We start from the raw sequence: 22,826 nt of genomic DNA, 5'->3' as shown, positions 1-22,826 counted from the left end.
GCTACTACTGTACCAGTCACAGAGGCTACTACTGTACCAGTCAGAGGCTACTACTGTACCAGTCACAGAGGCTACTACTGTACCAGTCACAGAGGCTACTACTGTACCAGTCACAGAGGCTACTACTGTACCAGTCACAGAGGCTACTACTGTACCAGTCACAGAGGCTACTACTGTACCAGTCACAGAGGCTACTACTGTACCAGTCACAGAGGCTACTACTGTACCAGTTAGAGAGGCTACTACTGTACCAGTCACAGAGGCTACTACTGTACCAGTCACAGAGACTACTACTGTACCAGTCACAAAGGTTACTACTGTACCAGTTAAAGAGGCTACTACTGTACCAGTCACAGAGGCTACTACTGTACCAGTTACAGAGGCTACTACTGTACCAGTCACAGAGGCTACTACTGTACCAGTCACAGAGGCTACTACTGTACCAGTCACAGAGGCTACTACTGTACCAGTCACAGAGGCTACTACTGTACCAGTCACAGAGGCTACTACTGTACCAGTTACAGAGGCTACTACTGTACCAGTCACAGAGGCTACTACTGTACCAGTCACAGAGGCTACTACTGTACCAGTTACAGAGGCTACTACTGTACCAGTCACAGAGGTTACTACTGTACCAGTTAAAGAGGCTACTACTGTACCAGTCACAGAGGCTACTACTGTACCAGTCACAGAGGCTACTACTGTACCAGTCACAGAGGCTACTACTGTACCAGTTAAAGAGGCTACTACTGTACCAGTCACAGAGGCTACTACTGTACCAGTCACAGAGACTACTACTGTACCAGTCACAGAGGTTACTACTGTACCAGTTAAAGAGGCTACTACTGTACCAGTCACAGAGGCTACTACTGTACCAGTCACAGAGGCTACTACTGTACCAGTCACAGAGGCTACTACTGTACCAGTTAAAGAGGCTACTACTGTACCAGTCACAGAGGCTACTACTGTACCAGTCACAGAGACTACTACTGTACCAGTCACAGAGGTTACTACTGTACCAGTTAAAGAGGCTACTACTGTACCAGTCACAGAGGCTACTACTGTACCAGTTACAGAGGCTACTACTGTACCAGTCACAGAGGCTACTACTGTACCAGTCACAGAGGCTACTACTGTACCAGTCACAGAGGCTACTACTGTACCAGTCACAGAGGCTACTACACCTGCATTGCTTGCTGTTTGGGGTTTTAGGCTGGGTTTCTGTACAGCACTTTGAGATATCAGCTGATGTACGAAGGGCTATATAAATACATTTGATTTGATTTGATTTGATTTACTACTGTACCAGTCACAGAGGCTACTAGTGAACCAGTCACAGAGGCTACTACTGTACCAGTTACAGAGGCTACACATCCACTGTAACACTACTGTACCAGAGAGTTACTACAGTGGCTAGAGAATCAAAGACAATAGACCCAGGAGTGACATAGCCTGGTCCCAGACCTGTTTGAGCTTTCGCCTACTCAATCAAGCCTATAGACATTTATCAAATGTTTGGCATGACAATTCCATAAGGAACAGAAACAGTCCGGCACCCAGGCTATATTAAAGAGATCAAAAACAGTCCTGCACCCAAGCTATATTAAAGAGACTAGAAACAGACTGGTACCCAGGCTACATTAAAGAGATCAGAAACAGACTGGTACCCATGCTATATTAAAGAGACTAGAAACAGACTGGTACCCAGGCTATATATATTACAGAGAACAGAAACAGACTGGTACCCAGGCTATATTAAAGAGACTAGAAACAGACTGGTACCGAGGCTATTAAAGAGACTAGAAACAGACTGGTACCGAGGCTAGGAGTGGCTACTTTAATAGATGTTAACACTACCAAGGTGCTTAGAATGACAAACACCAGAACTGAGGGCAATAGACACACAGGCAGCAAAGCTAGTGATTCATTATGACCCTAATGCATTTACATTGGATGACTGCCACATCAGAATAGTAAAAAGGTCCCCTTAGATCTGCCAGGTAAAGACAGTGTGAGAGTACCATTTTAGCCACAAAGAAGTCCCTAATGTGTGGGTTATTTTAGCAAGCCCTTTCTCCCATGAGTTTACCTCACATTTATTTTAGTTTTATTTTATTTTATTTAACCTTTAACCAGGCAAGTCAGTTAAAAACACATTCTTATTTACAATGACGGCCTACCAAAAGGCAAAAGCCCTCCTGCGGGGACGGGGGCTGGGATAAAAAATGTGAATAAATAAAAATGTAGGACAAAACACACATTACGACAAGAGAGACACCACAACACTACATAAAGAGAGACCTAAGACAACAACAAAGCAAGGCAGCAACACATGACAACACAGCATGGTAGCAACACTACATGACAACAACATGGTAGCAACACAACATGGCAGCAGCACAACATGGTAGCAGCACAAAACATGGTACAAACATTATTCGGGCACAGACAACAGCACAGAGGCAAGAAGGTCGAGACAACAATACATCATGCGAAGCAGTCACAATTGTCAGTAAGAGTGTTCATGATTGAGTCTTTGAATGGCCCACAACGATTGAATGGTTTACCGTATCAAAAGCTTTGGCCAAGTCAATAAAAATAGCAGCACAACGTGTCTTAGAATCAAGGGCAATGGTGACATCATTTAGGACCTTTAAGGTTGCAGTGACAAATTCATAACCTGAGCAGAAACCAGATTGCATAGGCGAGAGAATACTATAGACATCAAGAGAGCCAGTCAGTTGATTATTGACATGTTTTTCCAACACTTTTGATAAACAGGGCAAAATGGAAATAGGCCTATAACAGTTAGGATCAGCTTGATCTCCCCCTTTAAATAAAGGACGAACCTTGGTTGCCTTCCAAGCAATGGGAACCACCTCAGAAAGGAGAGACAGGTTAAAAAGGTTGGAGAAGTAATGGGAACCTCCCTAGAAAGGAGAGACAGGTTTAACAGGTTGGAGAAGTAATGGGAACCACCCTAGAAAGGAGAGACAGGTTAAAAAGGTTGGAGAAGTAATGGGAACCTCCCTAGAAAGGAGAGACAGGTTTAACAGGTTGGAGAAGTAATGGGAACCACCTCAGAAAGGAGAGACAGGTTAAAAAGGTTGGAGAAGTAATGGGAACCTCCCTAGAAAGGAGAGACAGGTTTAACAGGTTGGAGAAGTAATGGGAACCTCCCTAGAAAGGAGAGACAGGTGTAAAATGTTGGAGAAGTAATGGGAACCTCCCTAGAAAGGAGAGACAGGTTTAAAATGTTGGAGAAGTAATGGGAACCTCCCTAGAAAGGAGAGACAGGTTTAAAATGTTGGAGAAGTAATGGGAACCTCCCTAGAAAGGAGAGACAGGTTTAACAGGTTGGAGAAGTAATGGGAACCTCCCTAGAAAGGAGAGACAGGTTTAACAGGTTGGAGAAGTAATGGAAACCACCTCAGAAAGGAGAGACAGGTTTAACAGGTTGGAGAAGTAATGGGAACCTCCCCAGAAAGGAGAGACAGGTGTAAAATGTTGGAGAAGTAATGGGAACCTCCCTAGAAAGGAGAGACAGGTTTAAAATGTTGGAGAAGTAATGGGAACCTCCCTAGAAAGGAGAGACAGGTTTAAAATGTTGGAGAAGTAATGGGAACCTCCCTAGAAAGGAGAGACAGGTTTAACAGGTTGGAGAAGTAATGGGAACCTCCCTAGAAAGGAGAGACAGGTTTAACAGGTTGGAGAAGTAATGGAAACCACCTCAGAAAGGAGAGACAGGTTTAACAGGTTGGAGAAGTAATGGAAACCACCTCAGAAAGGAGAGACAGGTTTAACAGGTTGGACAAGTAATGGGAACCTCCCTAGAAAGGAGAGATAGGCTTGGCGATGATAGAGGCAGCAACCTTAAAGAAGAAATTGTCTAAACCATCTGACCAAGATGTTTTTTTGGGGACAAGTTTAAAGAGCTCCTTTAGCACCTCGGACTCAGTGACAGCCTGCAGGGAGAAACTTTGTAGCGAGGCTGGGGAAAAAGAGGGAAGAGCATTGTGGATAGTCACATTAGAAGGGGTGGGAGATGAGGAAATGTTGGATGGGCAAGGAGGCATGGATGAGTCAAATAGGAATCCTGACTTAATGAAGTGGTGATTAAAGAGCTGAGCCATATGCTTCTTGTCAGTAACAACCACATTATCAACATTAAGGAACATGGGCAGCTGTGAGGAGGAGGGTTTTATTCTACAGGTCTTTAACTGTTTTCCATAACATCTTGGGGTTAGACCCACAGAGAGAACTGCTCCTTAAAGTAACTAACTTCGGCCTTCTGGATAGCCTGAGTGCACTTATTAATCATTTGCCTGAACGAGAGCCAGACAGCCTGAGTATGTGTGTGCCGAGACTTTCGCAAAATGGAATTCTTGAGGTGATTCTAAACCAATTTACAGAGGCCAGGTCATGAAGGAAGGCTTGCTCATTAAAGTTTTTTAGCAAGCGTCTATGACAAATCAGGACAGGTCGTTTCACTGAGCAGCCATTACGAACACAGGCTATAAAACAGTGATCACTAAGGTCATTATAGAAAACACTGGACTGATACCTATCAGGATTATTTGGGTGTTGGAGTCATACCTTGTGGGATTGGTAATAATCAGAGAAAATTTAGAGAATCCCATCGCTTTAGGACTTGGTCAGGTGGTTTAAGCATGTCCCAGTTTAAGTCACCTAGCAGGACAAATTCAGACTTAGGGTAAGGAGCCAGGAACGAGCTTAGGGGAGGTAGGGCACAGGCCAGTGCTGATTGTGGACAATCACACCCAGAAACAGTCAACACAGAGCCATTTGAAAGTTTAATGCTTAAAACCAGCTGATCAAATTGTTTGGGGACAGACTTGGTGGAGACAACCAAGCACTGAAGGTGATCCTTGGTAATGATTGCCACCACCACCTTTGGAAGATCTGTCTTGCTGAAAAAGGATATAACCAGAAAGGTTAACATCAGTGTTCAAAACACTCTTTCTTAACCACGTCTCAGTAATGACCAATACATCTGGTTTGGAACTGTGAACCCAATAAGCTTCTAGTGTTGAAGTGCAGAAAACCCAGGCTTTTACGAGAGCAGAAATCAGTGAAGCAGATATCAGAGCACAAGTCAGAATTGGGGCTAGCAATAGTAGATGGGCCAGGGTGTACAAGCACATTTCCAGATATCATCAGCAGTAATAGAAGCAGGGCACGGCAGAGGACAGGTAAAGCTCTGCATTGTTGATTTTTTTATGATATTTGAATGTGCATCAGATGGCAACAAGATCATATTGTACAGCAATTTCATCAGGTAACATGAATACAAAGCAGGTGAGAGGTGGTTAGAATAGGATGGGAGGCCAAGAGTCTGTGTAACCAATAGAGAGTCAGAGTCCCAAGTGTGGGAACAAACATAGTCTGTCCCACGGTTGGGTAAACAAGTAAGTTCATAGTCAACAAAGCGTGCAGGAGTCATGAGGCAAAAAGCATAAAGCACAAGAAAAATATAGAACTTGGGGATAACCATTGTAAGTTCAAAGAGTCACTCGCCCCAACAGGATAACTTGAGAGAGTAGCTCTCTATCAGTCCAGTAGGCAATAATCGTCTGAGACAAAATAAATAAATAGTAGGCCTATACTAGCTTATTCAAGTGTTTCATAATAAGCTACACAAGTTAATCAGCCTACCTCTGTGTGTGTGTGTGTGTGTGTGTGTGTGTGTGTGTGTGTGTGTGTGTGTGTGTGTGTGTGTGTGTGTGTGTGTGTGTGTGTGTGTGTGTGTGTGTGTGTGTGTGTGTGTGTGTGTGTGTGTGTGCGTGTGTGTAAGTGTGTGCTGGAGGCGAGTGAAAGCTCGGGAGAAAGGGGGCAGTGTGGCGGGGGTACCTGTTTCTGATCCCAAGTGTGGTCACGCATGTGAACACACACACACCAGTCAGACCACCCCAATTATACCGTACACCACACACAAGCCACATGGGATTATTAATACATACCAGTGCAATCAGCAATAACTACCTGGGAGAACAAAACTAAAGTGGATAAATGATTACACTTCACAGTTAGAGCAATCTGTTCCAGTTAGAGGTTGGTGACATATGGTGTGTGTGTGTGTCCTGGGAGTGATCCGTCACTCGGTAAGGTGGCCCTAGAGAGGGAATGGATGGCGTTGGAAAATAAGAGGGTGATGACAGGGTAGAATGAGACAAAGAAAAGCTTAAGGGGTGGCCTTAAGGGGTGGCCTTTCACCTTAAAAGGACATTTAAAAAAAAATATGTACACTTCATATTCATCCTCTCCTGCACCATCCCAACATCAACATATGTGAAAATTGTACGTTTCTACGTTTTGTAGTAAAAAGACAGAGGAAGATAAGTGGTTCCAATTACATCTTCAACCAATTAGTAGGCAATTAGTGGCAATGCCTAATCACACTTGGTTAAAATCACACTTTGCACACCGATGATGTAATTGGAAACACCTTTCTTTCTCCATTTTTTTTTACTACAAAACATACAAACACCCCATTTTCACATATGGAGATGTGTTATATTAGACAGATGAGAACAGGTGTGTTATAGTAGACAGATGAGAACAGGTGTGTTATGTTAGACAGATGAGAACAGGTGTGTTATATTAGACAGATGAGAACAGGTGTGTTATGTTAGACAGATGAGAACAGGTGTGTTATGTTAGACAGATGAGAACATGTGTGTTATGTTAGACAGATGAGAACATGTGTGTTATGTTAGACAGATGAGAACAGGTGTGTTATTTTAGACAGATGAGAACAGGTGTGTTATAGTAGACAGATGAGAACAGGTGTGTTATGTTAGACAGATGAGAACAGGTGTGTTATATTAGACAGATGAGAACAGGTGTGTTATATTAGACAGATGAGAACAGGTGTGTTATAGTAGACAGATGAGAACAGGTGTGTTATATTAGACAGATGAGAACAGGTGTGTTATAGTAGACAGATGAGAACAGGTGTGTTATAGTAGACAGATGAGAACAGGTGTGTTATGTTAGACAGATGAGAACAGGTGTGTTATATTAGACAGATGAGAACAGGTGTGTTATATTAGACAGATGAGAGCAGGTGTGTTATATTAGACAGATGAGAACAGGTGTGTTATATTAGACAGATGAGAACAGGTGTGTTATGTTAGACAGATGAGAACAGGTGTGTTATGTTAGACAGATGAGAACAGGTGTGTTATATTAGACAGATGAGAACAGGTGTGTTATAGTAGACAGATGAGAACAGGTGTGTTATAGTAGACAGATGAGAACAGGTGTGTTATAGTAGACAGATGAGAACAGGTGTGTTATATTAGACAGATGAGAACAGGTGTGTTATAGTAGACAGATGAGAACAGGTGTGTTATGTTAGACAGATGAGAACAGGTGTGTTATAGTAGACAGATGAGAACAGGTGTGTTATATTAGACAGATGAGAACAGGTGTGTTATAGTAGACAGATGAGAACAGGTGTGTTATATTAGACAGATGAGAACAGGTGTGTTATAGTAGACAGATGAGAACAGGTGTGTTATAGTAGACAGATGAGAACAGGTGTGTTATAGTAGACAGATGAGAACAGGTGTGTTATATTAGACAGATGAGAACAGGTGTGTTATAGTAGACAGATGAGAACAGGTGTGTTATGTTAGACAGATGAGAACAGGGAGGTTGAGGTGTGTTATGTTAGACAGGGAGGTTGAGGTGTGTTATATTAGACAGGGAGGTTGAGGTGTGCTATGTTAGACAGGGAGGTTGAGGTGTGCTATGTTAGACAGGGAGATTGAGGTGTGTTATATTAGACAGGGAGGTTGAGGTGTGTTATATTAGACAGGGAGGTTGAGGTGTGTTATATTAGACAGGGAGGTTGAGGTGTGTTATATTAGACAGAGAGGTTGAGGTGTGCTATGTTAGACAGAGAGATTCAGGTGTTTTACCTGTGGCCTTCTCTGGGTTGTTGCACATGTAGCAGAGCCAGCTGCCCTCCTCTTCACTGAAGCCAAACAGGTCAAAGAAACGCACCTCCTCCAGAAGGATCTGCAGACTGTCCAGGTCCTACAGAGAGAGAGAGAGAGAGAGAGAGAGACTCAGAAAGCAAATGTCAACTGTTTGCTGATGATCTGGTGCTTCTGTCGCCAACCAAGGAGTGCAATTCTTCAAAAATATACTTTGTGTACAACGCAAAAGCCAAAATAATGCAGGCAGAACAGAATTAGGACGATACCCGCTAGTTATCAACATCCAGAAAAGAGATGTTAAATTCTACAACCACCTAAAAGGAAGTGATGCACACACATTCCCCCACAAAGCCATCACCTACAAAGAGACAAACCTAGAGAAGAGTCCCCTAAGCCAGCTGGTCCAGGGGCTCTGTTCACAAAAAACAAACAGGCCCCAGGACCGAAACACATTTAGACCCAACCAAATCATGAGAAAGCAAAAATATAACTATTTGACACACTGGAAGAGAATCATCAAAAACACATAGAAAATTAGAATGCTTCCTGGCCCTAAACAGAGAGTACACAGCAGCCGAATACCTGACCACTATGACTGACCCAAACTTAAAGGAAGACCTGGCTCTCGTGAAAAGACAGGCTATGTGCACACTGCCCACAAAATGAGGAGGAAACGGACCTGCACTTCTGCATCTCCTGCCCAATGTATGACCATATTAGGAGACACATATTTCCCTCAGATTACACAGATCCACCAAAAAATGTGAAAACAAATCAAACATTGATAAACTCCCATATATGTTAGGTGAAATACCAGTGGGCCATCACAGCAGCTAGATATGTGACCCATACCCATTAATAATTTTCTCGTTCATACTTCAACTCTTTGTACATTGTTACACTGTACAAAGTCAATAATATAACATTTGAAATGTCAATATTCTTTTAAAACCTTTGTGAGTATAATTTTTACTGATTGTTTATTTCCCTTTGTTAATTAAATGTCTATTCCATTTGTTTTGGAAATGTAAACATATGTTTCCCAAGCCAATAAAGCCCTTTGAATTGAGAAAGAGAGAAAGATAGAGAGAATTAGAGATAATTTATTTGACATGTCTGTCTTACGAACACTCAAAGAGATATAAGAGCAAGTACAAAAAACACAGGCAAACTAGACTGGGAACATCTGTGGGTTAGAGAGAAAGAGAGAGAAAAGGACAGAGAGAGAAAAAGAAAGAAAGACAGAGAAAAAGAAAGACAGAGAGAAAGAGAGAAAGATTAGAGGGAACGACAGAGAAAAAGAGACCGAGAGAAAGAGAGAGAGAGACAGAGAAAGATAATGAGAGAGAAAGAGAGAAAAAGACACACAGAGAGAGAGAGAGAAAGAGATTATTTCAGTTTAATCAAGATGAATGATGACTGATGAGCATAATGGATCGTATTTTTCACTGTCTTTCCATTGTAAGACCCAAAATGCCTCAGCACCCGGCTCATCCATAACTTATACGTCAAGCATTAAAGTAGCATTTAAAACGGAGGGTTCATTTACAGTATAAAGTGAAGTATAACCCTTGGCATGTGACAGGGGTCCCCGGGGTCTGCAATGGAGGTCTAGGGTGTACACACACACACACACACACAGACAGACAGACAGACAGACACAAACACACACACACACACACACACGTACACCACACACACTGTGTTCACCTATGCCTGGTAGGGTTGTACAGATAGGTGCTAATGCTTTGCGTTGTAGTAACCAAGTCCGGGCTCCAGACCACATAGTGAGTGTCTCAGCCGGATACATTTGTACTCGGTCATGATTCCAGAGAGCAGCAGAGTAAAAATATCACAATTATCAGCTTCCATTCAGTCAGCGCATAAAACCTCTTCACCAGGCCAAATATATATACTCCTTTATTGAAACATGAATACAGAATCTTAACAGCCTTTATATATATTATAGACATTTTAGTACAGTGGTGAACCTATAGGTCTTCAGTGGTGAACCTATAGGTCTTCAGTGTGTGAACCTATAGGTCTTCAGTGGTGAACCTGTAGGTCTTCAGTGGTGAACCTGTAGGTCTTCAGTGGTGAACCTGTAGGCCTTCAGTGGAGAACCTATAGGTCTTCAGTGGTGAACCTGTAGGTCTTCAGTGGTGAACCTGTAGGTCTTCAGTGTGTGAACCTATAGGCATTCAGTGTGTGAACCTATAGGTCTTCAGTGTGTGAACCTATAGGCCTTCAGTGTGTGAACCTATAGGTCTTCAGTGGTGAACCTATAGGTCTTCAGTGGTGAACCTGTAGGCCTTCAGTGGAGAACCTATAGGTCTTCAGTGGTGAACCTGTAGGCCTTCAGTGGTGAACCTATAGGTCTTCAGTGGTGAACCTGTAGGTCTTCAGTGGTGAACCTGTAGGCCTTCAGTGGAGAACCTATAGGTCTTCAGTGGTGAACCTGTAGGTCTTCAGTGGTGAACCTATAGGTCTTCAGTGGTGAACCTGTAGGTCTTCAGTGGTGAACCTGTAGGTCTTCAGTGGTGAACCTGTAGGTCTTCAGTGTGTGAACCTATAGGCATTCAGTGTGTGAACCTATAGGTCTTCAGTGTGTGAACCTATAGGCCTTCAGTGTGTGAACCTATAGGTCTTCAGTGGTGAACCTATAGGCCTTCAGTGGTGAACCTATAGGTCTTCAGTGTGTGAACCTATAGGCCTTCAGTGTGTGAACCTATAGGTCTTCAGTGGTGAACCTATAGGCCTTCAGTGTGTGAACCTATAGGTCTTCAGTGGTGAACCTGTAGGCCTTCAGTGGTGAACCTATAGGTCTTCAGTGGTGAACCTATAGGTCTTCAGTGGTGAACCTGTAGGCCTTCAGTGGTGAACCTATAGGTCTTCAGTGGTGAACCTATAGGTCTTCAGTGGTGAACCTGTAGGCCTTCAGTGGTGAACCTATAGGTCTTCAGTGGTGAACCTATAGGTCTTCAGTGGTGAACCTATAGGTCTTCAGTGGTGAACCTATAGGTCTTCAGTGGTGAACCTATAGGTCTTCAGTGGTGAACCTGTAGGCCTTCAGTGGAGAACCTATAGGTCTTCAGTGGTGAACCTGTAGGCCTTCAGTGGTGAACCTATAGGTCTTCAGTGGTGAACCTGTAGGTCTTCAGTGGTGAACCTGTAGGCCTTCAGTGGAGAACCTATAGGTCTTCAGTGGTGAACCTGTAGGTCTTCAGTGGTGAACCTATAGGTCTTCAGTGGTGAACCTGTAGGTCTTCAGTGGTGAACCTGTAGGTCTTCAGTGGTGAACCTGTAGGTCTTCAGTGTGTGAACCTATAGGCATTCAGTGTGTGAACCTATAGGTCTTCAGTGTGTGAACCTATAGGCCTTCAGTGTGTGAACCTATAGGTCTTCAGTGGTGAACCTATAGGCCTTCAGTGGTGAACCTATAGGTCTTCAGTGTGTGAACCTATAGGTCTTCAGTGTGTGAACCTATAGGCCTTCAGTGTGTGAACCTATAGGTCTTCAGTGTGTGAACCTATAGGCCTTCAGTGTGTGAACCTATAGGTCTTCAGTGGTGAACCTATAGGTCTTCAGTGTGTGAACCTATAGGCCTTCAGTGTGTGAACCTATAGGTCTTCAGTGTGTGAACCTATAGGCCTTCAGTGTGTGAACCTATAGGCCTTCAGTGTGTGAACCTATAGGCCTTCAGTGTGTGAACCTATAGGCCTTCAGTGTGTGAACCTATAGGTCTTCAGTGGTGAACCTATAGGTCTTCAGTGGTGAACCTATAGGTCTTCAGTGTGTGATCCTATAGGTCTTCAGTGGTGAACCTATAGGTCTTCAGTGGTGAACCTGTAGGCCTTCAGTGTGTGAACCTATAGGCCTTCAGTGTGTGAACCTATAGGTCTTCAGTGTGTGAACCTATAGGCCTTCAGTGTGTGAACCTATAGGACTTCAGTGTGTGAACCTATAGGTCTTCAGTGGTGAACCTATAGGTCTTCAGTGTGTGAACCTATAGGCCTTCAGTGTGTGAACCTATAGGCCTTCAGTGTGTGAACCTATAGGCCTTCAGTGTGTGAACCTATAGGCCTTCAGTGTGTGAACCTATAGGCCTTCAGTGTGTGAACCTATAGGTCTTCAGTGGTGAACCTATAGGTCTTCAGTGGTGAACCTATAGGTCTTCAGTGTGTGAACCTATAGGCCTTCAGTGTGTGAACCTATAGGTCTTCAGTGGTGAACCTATAGGCCTTCAGTGTGTGAACCTATAGGCCTTCAGTGGTGAACCTATAGGTCTTCAGTGTGTGAACCTATAGGCCTTCAGTGTGTGAACCTATAGGTCTTCAGTGTGTGAACCTATAGGCCTTCAGTGTGTGAACCTATAGGACTTCAGTGTGTGAACCTATAGGTCTTCAGTGGTGAACCTATAGGTCTTCAGTGTGTGAACCTATAGGCCTTCAGTGTGTGAACCTATAGGCCTTCAGTGTGTGAACCTATAGGTCTTCAGTGGTGAACCTATAGGTCTTCAGTGGTGAACCTATAGGTCTTCAGTGGTGAACCTATAGGTCTTCAGTGTGTGAACCTATAGGCCTTCAGTGTGTGAACCTATAGGTCTTCAGTGGTGAACCTATAGGCCTTCAGTGTGTGAACCTATAGGCCTTCAGTGGTGAACCTATAGGTCTTCAGTGTGTGAACCTATAGGCCTTCAGTGTGTGAACCTATAGGTCTTCAGTGTGTGAACCTATAGGCCTTCAGTGTGTGAACCTATAGGCCTTCAGTGTGTGAACCTATAGGCCTTCAGTGTGTGAACCTATAGGCCTTCAGTGTGTGAACCTATAGGCCTTCAGTGTGTGAACCTATAGGTCTTCAGTGTGTGAACCTATAGGTCTTCAGTGTGTGAACCTATAGGCCTTCAGTGTGTGAACCTATAGGCCTTCAGTGTGTGAACCTATAGGTCTTCAGTGGTGAACCTATAGGCCTTCAGTGTGTGAACCTATAGGCCTTCAGTGGTGAACCTATAGGTCTTCAGTGTGTGAACCTATAGGTCTTCAGTGGTGAACCTATAGGCCTTCAGTGTGTGAACCTATAGGCCTTCAGTGGTGAACCTATAGGTCTTCAGTGTGTGAACCTATAGGCCTTCAGTGTGTGAACCTATAGGCCTTCAGTGTGTGAACCTATAGGCCTTCAGTGTGTGAACCTATAGGTCTTCAGTGTGTGAACCTATAGGCCTTCAGTGTGTGAACCTATAGGCCTTCAGTGTGTGAACCTATAGGCCTTCAGTGTGTGAACCTATAGGCCTTCAGTGTGTGAACCTATAGGTCTTCAGTGTGTGAACCTATAGGTCTTCAGTGTGTGAACCTATAGGCCTTCAGTGTGTGAACCTATAGGCCTTCAGTGTGTGAACCTATAGGTCTTCAGTGGTGAATCTATAGGCCTTCAGTGTGTGAACCTATAGGCCTTCAGTGGTGAACCTATAGGTCTTCAGTGTGTGAACCTATAGGCCTTCAGTGTGTGAACCTATAGGCCTTCAGTGTGTGAACCTATAGGTCTTCAGTGGTGAACCTATAGGCCTTCAGTGTGTGAACCTATAGGCCTTCAGTGGTGAACCTATAGGTCTTCAGTGTGTGAACCTATAGGCCTTCAGTGTGTGAACCTATAGGTCTTCAGTGTGTGAACCTATAGGCCTTCAGTGTGTGAACCTATAGGTCTTCAGTGTGTGAACCTATAGGCCTTCAGTGTGTGAACCTATAGGTCTTCAGTGTGTGAACCTGTAGGCCTTCAGTGTGTGAACCTATAGGCCTTCAGTGTGTGAACCTATAGGTCTTCAGTGGTGAACCTATAGGCCTTCAGTGTGTGAACCTATAGGTCTTCAGTGTGTGAACCTATAGGCCTTCATTGTGTGAACCTATAGGTCTTCAGTGGTTTTGGTTCGAGACACAACAGGTTGACAAAAACACAGAGACAGAGAGAGACAGAGAAAAAGAGTGTGTGTGTCACGCCCTGGTCTAAGTATTTTGTGTTTTTCTTCATGTATTGGGTCAGGCCAGGGTGTGGCATGGGGTTTTTGTATTGTGGTATGTTTTGTCTTGGGGTTTTGGTGTGTATGTATTGGGATTGTAGCTAGTGGGTTAATCTAGCAAAGTCTATGGCTGTCTGGAGTGGTTCTCAATCAGAGGCAGGTGTTTATCGTTGTCTCTGATTGGGAACCATATTTAGGCAGCCATATTCTTTGAGTTTGTCGTGGGTGATTGTCCTTAGTGTCCTTGTTCCTGTCTATGCGTTAGTTTTCACTAGTATAGGCTGTTTCGGTTTTCATTATGTTCTTTGTTTTGTAGTGTTTTGTGTTTATTCGTGTTTCACGTTATTCATTAAACATGGATCGCAAATCTACATGCTGCATTTTGGTCCGACTATCCTTCACACCTAGAAAACCGTAAGTGTGCCTGCGTGTGCATGTGTTAAGCACATTGCTTATATTTACAACAGGTGTACAGCCTACCTGGCTGTCATGAAAATTAACGAGTAAGTGTGATTCACGATTAAGTTCCCCAGCAATTATATATATATTTATATATATATATATATATATATATATATTCGCTCAAACAGAAGGGGGAACTAACAAAGAGTCACTGACAACAACCAAATCTAAACAGGTAGAGTTTTAGGAGGGTTTCTGAAAGACACTCATGGTTGGCATCCACTGAAAGTTGCATAGCAACAACAACTGCGAACTAAAAGACACCCACCATGAGACCCACTAAATTTTCCCAAGAAGAGGCAAACAAAAGAAACACCCACACCAAACTTAAAGACAGGAAGCAAACCAAAAAGTTTAGCAAAAAGCCACAGTTAAATATCACCTGGGCCAGCCACAATTACATATCACCTGGGCCAGCCACAGTTAAATATCACCTGGGCCAGCCACAGTTAAATATCACCTGGGCCAGCCACAATTAAATATCACCTGGGCCAGCCACAATTAAATATCACCTGGGCCAGCCACAATTAAATATCACCTGGGCCAGCCACAATTAAATATCACCTGGGCCAGCCACAATTAAATATCACCTGGGCCAGCCACAATTAAACATCACCTGGGCCAGCCACATGCTAGCCACATGCTAACGAGCTAACATCTAACCTTAAAACATACATGGAAAAACCAAAGCCTGTAACAGTGTGTCAATGTGTGATGAATGACTGACTTAGATCCAGTCATCTATCTATAACTGTGCTTCCCCCACTCCCTGTCAGACTCAGCCCCGGGAGAGTCACCTCAGCTTACCCCACTCCCTGTCAGACTCAGCCCTGGGAGAGTCACCTCAGCTTACCCCACTCCCTGTCAGACTCAGCGCCTGGAGAGTCACCTCAGCTTACCCCACTCCCTGTCAGACTCACCTTTATTTAACCAGGTAGGCTAGATGAGAACAAGTTCTCATTTACAACTGCGACTTGGCCAAGATAAAGCCAAGCAGCTCGACAAAAAAAACAGAGTTACACATGGAATAAACTAATGTACAGTCAATAACTCAATAGAAAAATCTATATACAGTGTATGCAAATGGAATAAGGAGGTATGGCAATAAATAGGCCATAGTAGCAAAGTAATTACAAATTAGCAAATTAACACTGGAGTGATAGATGTGCAGATGATGATGAGCAAGTAGAAATACCGGTGTGCAAAAAAAGTAAATAAAAACAATAAGGGGATGAGGTAGGTAGTTGGGCTATTTACAGATGGGCTGTGTACAGCTGCAGCGATCGGTTAGCTGCTCAGATAGCTGATGCTTAAAGTTAGTGAGGGAGATATAAGTCTCCAACTTCAGTGATTTTTGCAATTCGTTCCAGTCATTGACAGCAGAGAACTGGAAGGAAAGGCAGCCAAAGGAGGTGTTGGGTTTGGGGGTGACCAGTGAGATAAACCTGCTGGTGCGCGTGCTACGGGTGGGTGTTGTTATGGTGACCAGTGAATTGAGATAAGGCGGAGCTTTACCTAGCATAGACTTATGGATGACCTGGAGCCAGTGGGTTTGACAACGAATATGTAGCGAGGGCCAGCTGACAAGAGAATACAGGTTGCAGTGGTGGAAGGTATATGGGGCTTTGGTGACTAAACGGATGGCACTGTGATAGACCGCATCCAGTTTTCTGAGTAGAGTGTTGGAGGGTACTTTGTAAATGACATCGCCAAAGTCGAGGATCGGTAGGATAGTCAGTTTTACGAGGGTATGTTTAGCAGCGTGAGTGAAGGAGGCTTTGTTGCGAAATAGGATAGAGCAGTTGGAGGCCACGGAAGGAGTGTTGTATGGCATTGAAGCTCGTTTGGAGGTTTGTTAACAGTGTCTAAAGAAGGGCCAGAAGTATACAGAAGGGTGTCGTCCGTGTAGAGGTGGATCAAGGAATCAACCGCAGCAAGCGCCACATCATTGATATAAACAGAGAAAAGAGTCAGCCCGAAAATTGAACCCTATTGTACCCCCATAGAGAGTTATCTAGAGGAAAAAGAAAGCACACCTATTTAGACGAGGTGCTGGCTAGCGGAAAACTTGAAAATAAAAGAGCGCCGCACACTCTAAGAGCTCAGATGCAAAAATGTAATGTCCAACGTTTCGACATGCGCGCTGTCTTCATCTAGGTATAATCACAAACACTGCAGGGTGACTCGTTTACACACACAGGTGTCTGTAATCATGGCCAAGTAATGGCCTAATATCATTGTTTAATTCTCAAATATTAAAATAACATACAAAGAATAAATAGATAGGGTATGATCATAGATTCAATTTAGACTACATAAGCCTACAAACAATTACAAAGGCAAAGTCACAATAATCACAAGAATGGCTTCAGGTCAAAGTCTACGTTGAGACCAAAGGGACCCCCATAGAGACTGCCAGAGGTCTGGACAACAGGCCCTCCGATTTGACACACTGAACTTCATATTTTATCGATGGCGGTTATGATAACGTTTAGTAGCATGAGCGTGGCTGAGGTGCACCCGTGACCAGCTCGGAAACCGGATTGCACAGCGGAGAAGGTACGGTGGGATTTGAAATGGTCAGTGATCTGTTTGTTAACTTGGCTTTCGAAGACTTTAGAAAGGCAGGACAGGATGGATATAGGTCTGTAACAGTTTTGGTCTAGAGTGTCTCCCCTTTGAAGAGGGGGATTAGGAATCTCGGACGATACAGAAGAGAGGTTGAACAGACTAGTAATAGGGGTTGCAACAATGGCGGCGGATAATTTTAGAAACAGAGGGTCCAGATTGTCTAGCCCAGTTGATTTGTAAGGGTCCAGGTTTTGCAGCTCTTTCAGAACATCTGCTATCTGGATTTGAGTGAAGGAGAAGCTGTGGAGGCTTGTTTGCCGGGGTTGGGGTAGCCAGGAGCAAAGCATGGCCAGCCATAGCGAAATGCTTCTTGAAATTGTCGATTATCGTGGATTTATCGGTGGTGAGAGTGTTTCCTAGCCTCAGTGCAGTGGGCAGCTGGAAGGAGGTGCTCTTATTCACAGTGTCCCAGAACTTTTTTGGAGTTAGAGCTACAGGATGCACATTTCTGTTTGAAAAAGCTAGCCTTTGCTTTCCTAACTGACTGTGTGTATTGGTTCCTGACTTCCCTGAAAAGTTGCAGATTTCTGGGCGTGGTAGAATAGATTCAGGGCATAATGTACAGACAGGGGTATGGTAGGGTGCGGGTACAGTGGAGGTAAACCTAGGCATTGAGTGACGATAAGAGAGGTTGCATCTCTGGAGGCACTAGTTATGCTAGGTAAGGTCACTGCATGTGGGAGGTGGGACAAAAGAGCTATCTGAGGCATGTTGAGTGGGACTAGGGGCTCCGCAGTAAAATAAAACAATGATAACTACCCTAAACAACAGTATACAAGGCATATTGACATTAGAGAGAGACATAAAGCGAGGAATAAAGCAATCACAGGTGTTGATTGAGAGAGCTAGCTAAGACAACAACAGCTAATCAGCTAAGACAATAACAACAGGTAAAATTGCGATGAATGGGCAGAGAGGGTCAGTTAATTACACACAGGACCAGAGTTCGAGGCTGGGCCCGACAGAAAAACAAAATAAACAAAAATGGAGTACCGTGATTAATGAACATTGCAGCAGGCATCAGCTATGTAGCCAGATGATCATAGGGTCCAGTGAACAGCAATAGATGAAACAGGGAGCCGTTAGGTAGTCTTTACTATGCTAGCCAGCGGGGAACACGTTCCTAAAGTTAGCGAGCCAGGCCTAGTAGAAGCGTCTTCCCCGACGTCCGACAAAGGCCGGTTGAGAGCACATCGGATGGAATTACGTCGGCAGACCAGTCGTGATGGATCCAATTGGCTAAAGAGGAATTGTAGCTGGAGTAGTTTTGTTTGCTAGCCGGGAGATACGCCTGGCTCGAGGCTAACTGGTGCTAGCTTCGGGACAAGGGCGTTAGCCACTATAGCCACTCGGTAGCAGCTATCTAGCGGCGATGAACTGATGCAAAGGTCAAGAGCTTACAGCAGGAATCCTGTGATGTAGTGGCTTCTAGTCGTGTTAGTGAAGAGTCCGGGAGGCATCAGCTGTGTAGCCGAGTGAACACAGGGTCCACTGAGCAGGCCAGGAGATTGGACTGGCTCAAGGCTAGCTTCCGGGCTGGGCCAATCGGTAGCAGCTAGCTAGCTGCGATGATGTGGAGTAATGGTCCAGAGCTTACGTCAGGAATCTGGTGATGTAGTGGAAAAAAGCAGTCCAGTATGCTCAGGGTTGATATCGCTCTGTGCACTGGCGGGTATTATCCAGGCTAAAAGCATCTGGGTTCTGAGCTAAAGGTAAAGGCCGCTAGCAATGGCTAACAATGACTAAATAGCTAGTAGCTAATTAGCTGGTTAGCTTCTGATGGAGGTTCTAGCTATAAGGTCTAAAAATAGCAGGTCCGTATCACATTGGGTGAGGTGGGTTGCCGGAAGGTATATTTAATTTAAAAATGGAAAAAGAGATTGAAAAATATTGAAATACATACAAAAAAGGGACAATGACAAACACAATGACAAACACGTCTGCACTGCTACACAATCTTGGATATTCACCTCAGCTTCCCCCCTCCCTGTCAGACTGAGCTCCAGGGGAGTTACTTCAGCTTCCCTCCCTGTCAGACTGAGCTCCATGGGAGTCACCTCAGCTTCCCTCCCTCCCTGTCAGACTGAGCTCCAGGGGAGTTACCTCAGCTTCCCTCCCTGTCAGACTGAGCTCCAGGGGAGTCACTTCAGCTGAGCCCACACAGGGTCAAAGGTCACTATACCATGACTCAGGGATATGACGCAGCAGGCAAAAGTTCCATCCATCCCAGCTCCTGCCCAATCAGCGCTGTTCTGCTGACTCATCCCACAGAGACAGACTAATGAGTTATGACACATCAGACAACATGTCTACACCTCTACACACACACACACTTTCTACGCTTTAAAATTGGGCAATACAAATACAGAGAAGGAAACCTTGGGTTGGGAAATAAGGGAAAATTATCCAAAATAACCTATTGTGACCGGCCAGAAAGAAATATGTCAACACAATCACCACCACCAATCCCAAAACCCCAAGCACAACGGTGCCAGGACTGCCACAGGGCAACGTCCTGAATTTCCTGGAAGTGATCTATGCGTGTAATTAACACCACAAATGTCAAATTTGACGGATGAGGATAACGACGTATGACACACACACACACACATCTTTGCACAATCACAAGTGGGAAGGTGGTTTTGACAGAGTTTCAGAAACAATAGCTAGATTATGTGGCCGAGTCTGAATAGCACCTACTGTATCTATTTAAACATCTAGAAAACCCTGTGTGTGTCTCTCTGTATGCTCTGTCACTGCCAGAATGATATTCTTCTAATGTTTTCAAGATGCAGAAGAGATTTCACCAAGACCTCCTGCAACTGTCCCCATTTTGGTAAACTTCAGGAGAGGGAGAGGGAGAGGGAGAGGGAGAGAGAGAGAGAGAGAGAGAGAGAGAGAGAGAGAGAGAGAGAGAGAGAGTAAAATAGTAGGTAAAATAGTAGGTGCAGGGGGGTAGAAAAGTACTCTATTTTAAAGAGGTATTATAAACACACCACAGAAATAACCTACTAATAGCCTACTCTTCCAGGTGGAAATGATTGTGGCCTCTCTTTCAGTCTCTTATTTTTCTCCATCCCTCTTTCCTCTCTGTTATGGTTTAGAGTGATGCCCTCTCCTGGAGCCGGTTGAATTACGATCCTGTGCGTCTGTTCCATGGAAAACACTATTGAGAAACAAAGAATTCATTCTGCTGATGCTTCGCTCTGGTGAGAACTACCCCCAGCAGTTCATTTGAACACACACACAGACACACACACAGAGCCAAGGAGGTTTTGCTCCTTGTGATGGTCGTAAGAGTAATTTATAGGAGAGCAGCTATGCTGGGCTCAGCCAGGCTGTGTCATAAACTGGTAACATTCCATTAAAAACACACACACGCACACACACACAGGAAACGAGCCAGGCTGTGCAGTAATAAACTGGTCGGTCTCTATTTTAAACACATTACAGGTGAGAGGGGCTGGGGTGATGACATTTGAAACTGGCTCTGACGGAGAAAACAGGTCTCATATGTCAACCCTTACCCTCTTGTAATCTCTTACCCTATACCTCCTCCCTCCCTCAGTCTCTCTACCTCCTCTCCCCTCAGTCTCTCTCCACCTCCTCCCTCCCTCAGTCTCTCTACCTCCTCCCTCCCTCAGTCTCTCTACCTCCTCCCTCCCTCAGTCTCTCTACCCCAATCTCATTCTTACTTTACCACTGCCTCGCCCCTGTCTCCTGCCCCCTCTGTCTCCTGTCCCCTCTGTCTCCTGTCCCCTCTGTCTCTTCTCCCCTCTGCTTCCTGTCCCCTCTGCCTCCTGTCTCCTCTCCCCCTCTGCCTCCTGCCCCCTCCGTCTCCAGCCCCCTCTCCCCCTCCGTCTCCATCCCCCTCTCCCCCTCTGTCACCTGTGCCTCCTGTCCCCTCTGCCTCCTGTCCCCTCTGCCTCCTGTCCCCTCTGCCTCCTGTCCCCTCTGTCTCCTCTCCCCTCTGTCTCCTCTCCTCTCCGTCTCCAGCCCTCTCTCCCCCTCTGCCTCCTGTCCCCTCTGCCTCCTGTCCCCTCTGCCTCCTGTCCCCTCTGCCTCCTGTCCCCTCTGCCTCCTGTCCCCTCTGCCTCCTGTCCCCTCTGCCTCCTGTCCCCTCTGCCTCCTCTCCCCTCTGCCTCCTCTCCCCTCTGCCTCCTCTCCCCTCTGCCTCCTCTCCCCTCTGTCTCCTCTCCCCTCTGTCTCCTCTCCCCTCTGTCTCTAGCCCCCTCTGTCTCCTGTCCCCTCTCCCTTCATACTCTTGCCCGCTGTCCCCCTCTTCCTCCCTGTCTCCTCTCCCCTTTGTCTCCAGCCCCCCTGTCTTCTGTACCCCCTCCCCCTCTGTCTCCTGTCCCCTCTCCCCTCTGTGTCCTGTCCCCTCTCCCATCTCCCCTCTGTCTCCTCTCCTCTCCCCTCTGTCTCCTCTCCCCTCAGTCTCCAGACCCCACCATCTCCTGTACCCTCTCCCCCTCTGTCTCCCATCCCCTCTCCCCCTCTGTCTCCTGTCTCCTCTCCCATCTGTATCATGTCCCCTCTCCCCCTGTCTCCCATCCCCTCTCCCCTTCTGTCTCCTCTCCCATCTGTATCATGTCCCCTCTCCCCCTGTCTCCTCTCCCCCTCCTACTCCTGTACTCTCTCCCCCTCTGTCTCATGTCCCCTCTCCCATCTGTCTCCTGCCCTCTCTCCCTTCGGTCTCCTGCCCCTGTCTACTCCTCTCCCCCCCTGTCTCTTGTACTCTCTCCCCCTCTGTCTCCTGTCCCCTCTCTTGCCCCCCGTCTTCTGTACCCTCTCCCCCTCTGTCTCCTGTCCCTGCTCTCCTAGATGTAAGCCTTGTCTTCCCTTCCCCTGTGTACTGTGTTCTCATAAAGAGCTTGCCTCTCTTAGACTTTTTCCTATCAGCAGGAATTTGATTAGCAGAGTAATAAAGCCTCAGTCAGACCCATGTGTTTCTTACTGCAGGGGACCAGAGCACAAGGGGACCAGCGGATCAGGGGACCTGAGGATCAGAGGGCCAGGGGACCAGTGGATCAGAGGGCCAGGGGACCAGTGGATCAGAGGGCCAGGGGACCAGCGGATCAGGGGACCAGGGGATCAGAGGGCCAGGGGATCAACGGACCAGAGGACCAGGGGACCCGCGGATCAGGGGACCAGAGGGCCAGGGGATCAGAGGACCAGAGGGCCAGGGGATCAGAGGACCAGGGGACCTGCGGATCAGGGGACCAGAGGGCCAGGGGATCAGAGGACCAGAGGGCCAGGGGATCAACGGACCAGAGGACCAGGGGACCCGCGGATCAGGGGACATGAGAGCCAGGGGATCAGAGGACCAGAGGGCCAGGGGATCAACGGACCAGAGGACCAGGGGACCCGCGGATCAGGGGACCAGAGGGCCAGGGGATCAGAGGACCAGAGGGCCAGGGGATCAGAGGGCCAGGGGATCAGAGGGCCAGGGGATCAGAGGGCCAGGGGATCAACGGACCAGCGGATCAGGGGACCAGAGGGCCAGGGGATCAGAGGACCAGAGGGCCAGGGGATCAGAGGGCCAGAGGACCAGGGGACCAGAGGACCAGGGGATCAATGGACCAGCGGATCAGGGGACCAGAGGGCCAGGGGATCAGAGGACCAGCGGATCAGGGGGCCAGGGGATCAGCGGGCCAGGGAATCAGAGGACCAGAGGACCAGAGGACCAGCGGATCAGAGGGCCAGGGGACCAGCGGATCAGCGGACCAGAGGGCCAGGGGACCAGCGGATCAGGG

General features: G+C 46.1%; 1 protein-coding gene across 2 annotated transcripts in view; it reads right to left on the bottom strand.

Annotated features, from left to right (window-relative positions):
• Positions 1 to 22,826, bottom strand: part of LOC109879228 (ventricular zone-expressed PH domain-containing protein) — a 150,748-nt gene that overhangs the window by 23,829 nt on the left and 104,093 nt on the right. For both annotated transcript variants that reach the window (XM_031791207.1, XM_031791208.1), the window contains one exon: positions 7,947 to 8,064. In XM_031791207.1, coding sequence (XP_031647067.1) covers positions 7,947 to 8,064 — 118 coding nt within the window. The remainder of the gene's footprint in view (positions 1 to 7,946; positions 8,065 to 22,826) is intronic.

The sequence above is a fragment of the Oncorhynchus kisutch genome, linkage group LG15 (assembly GCF_002021735.2).
Source record: "Oncorhynchus kisutch isolate 150728-3 linkage group LG15, Okis_V2, whole genome shotgun sequence".
Lineage (NCBI taxonomy): Eukaryota > Metazoa > Chordata > Actinopteri > Salmoniformes > Salmonidae > Oncorhynchus > Oncorhynchus kisutch.
The sequence above is the reverse complement of the archived record's forward strand: the minus strand, read 5'-3'. Positions and strand labels throughout refer to the sequence as shown.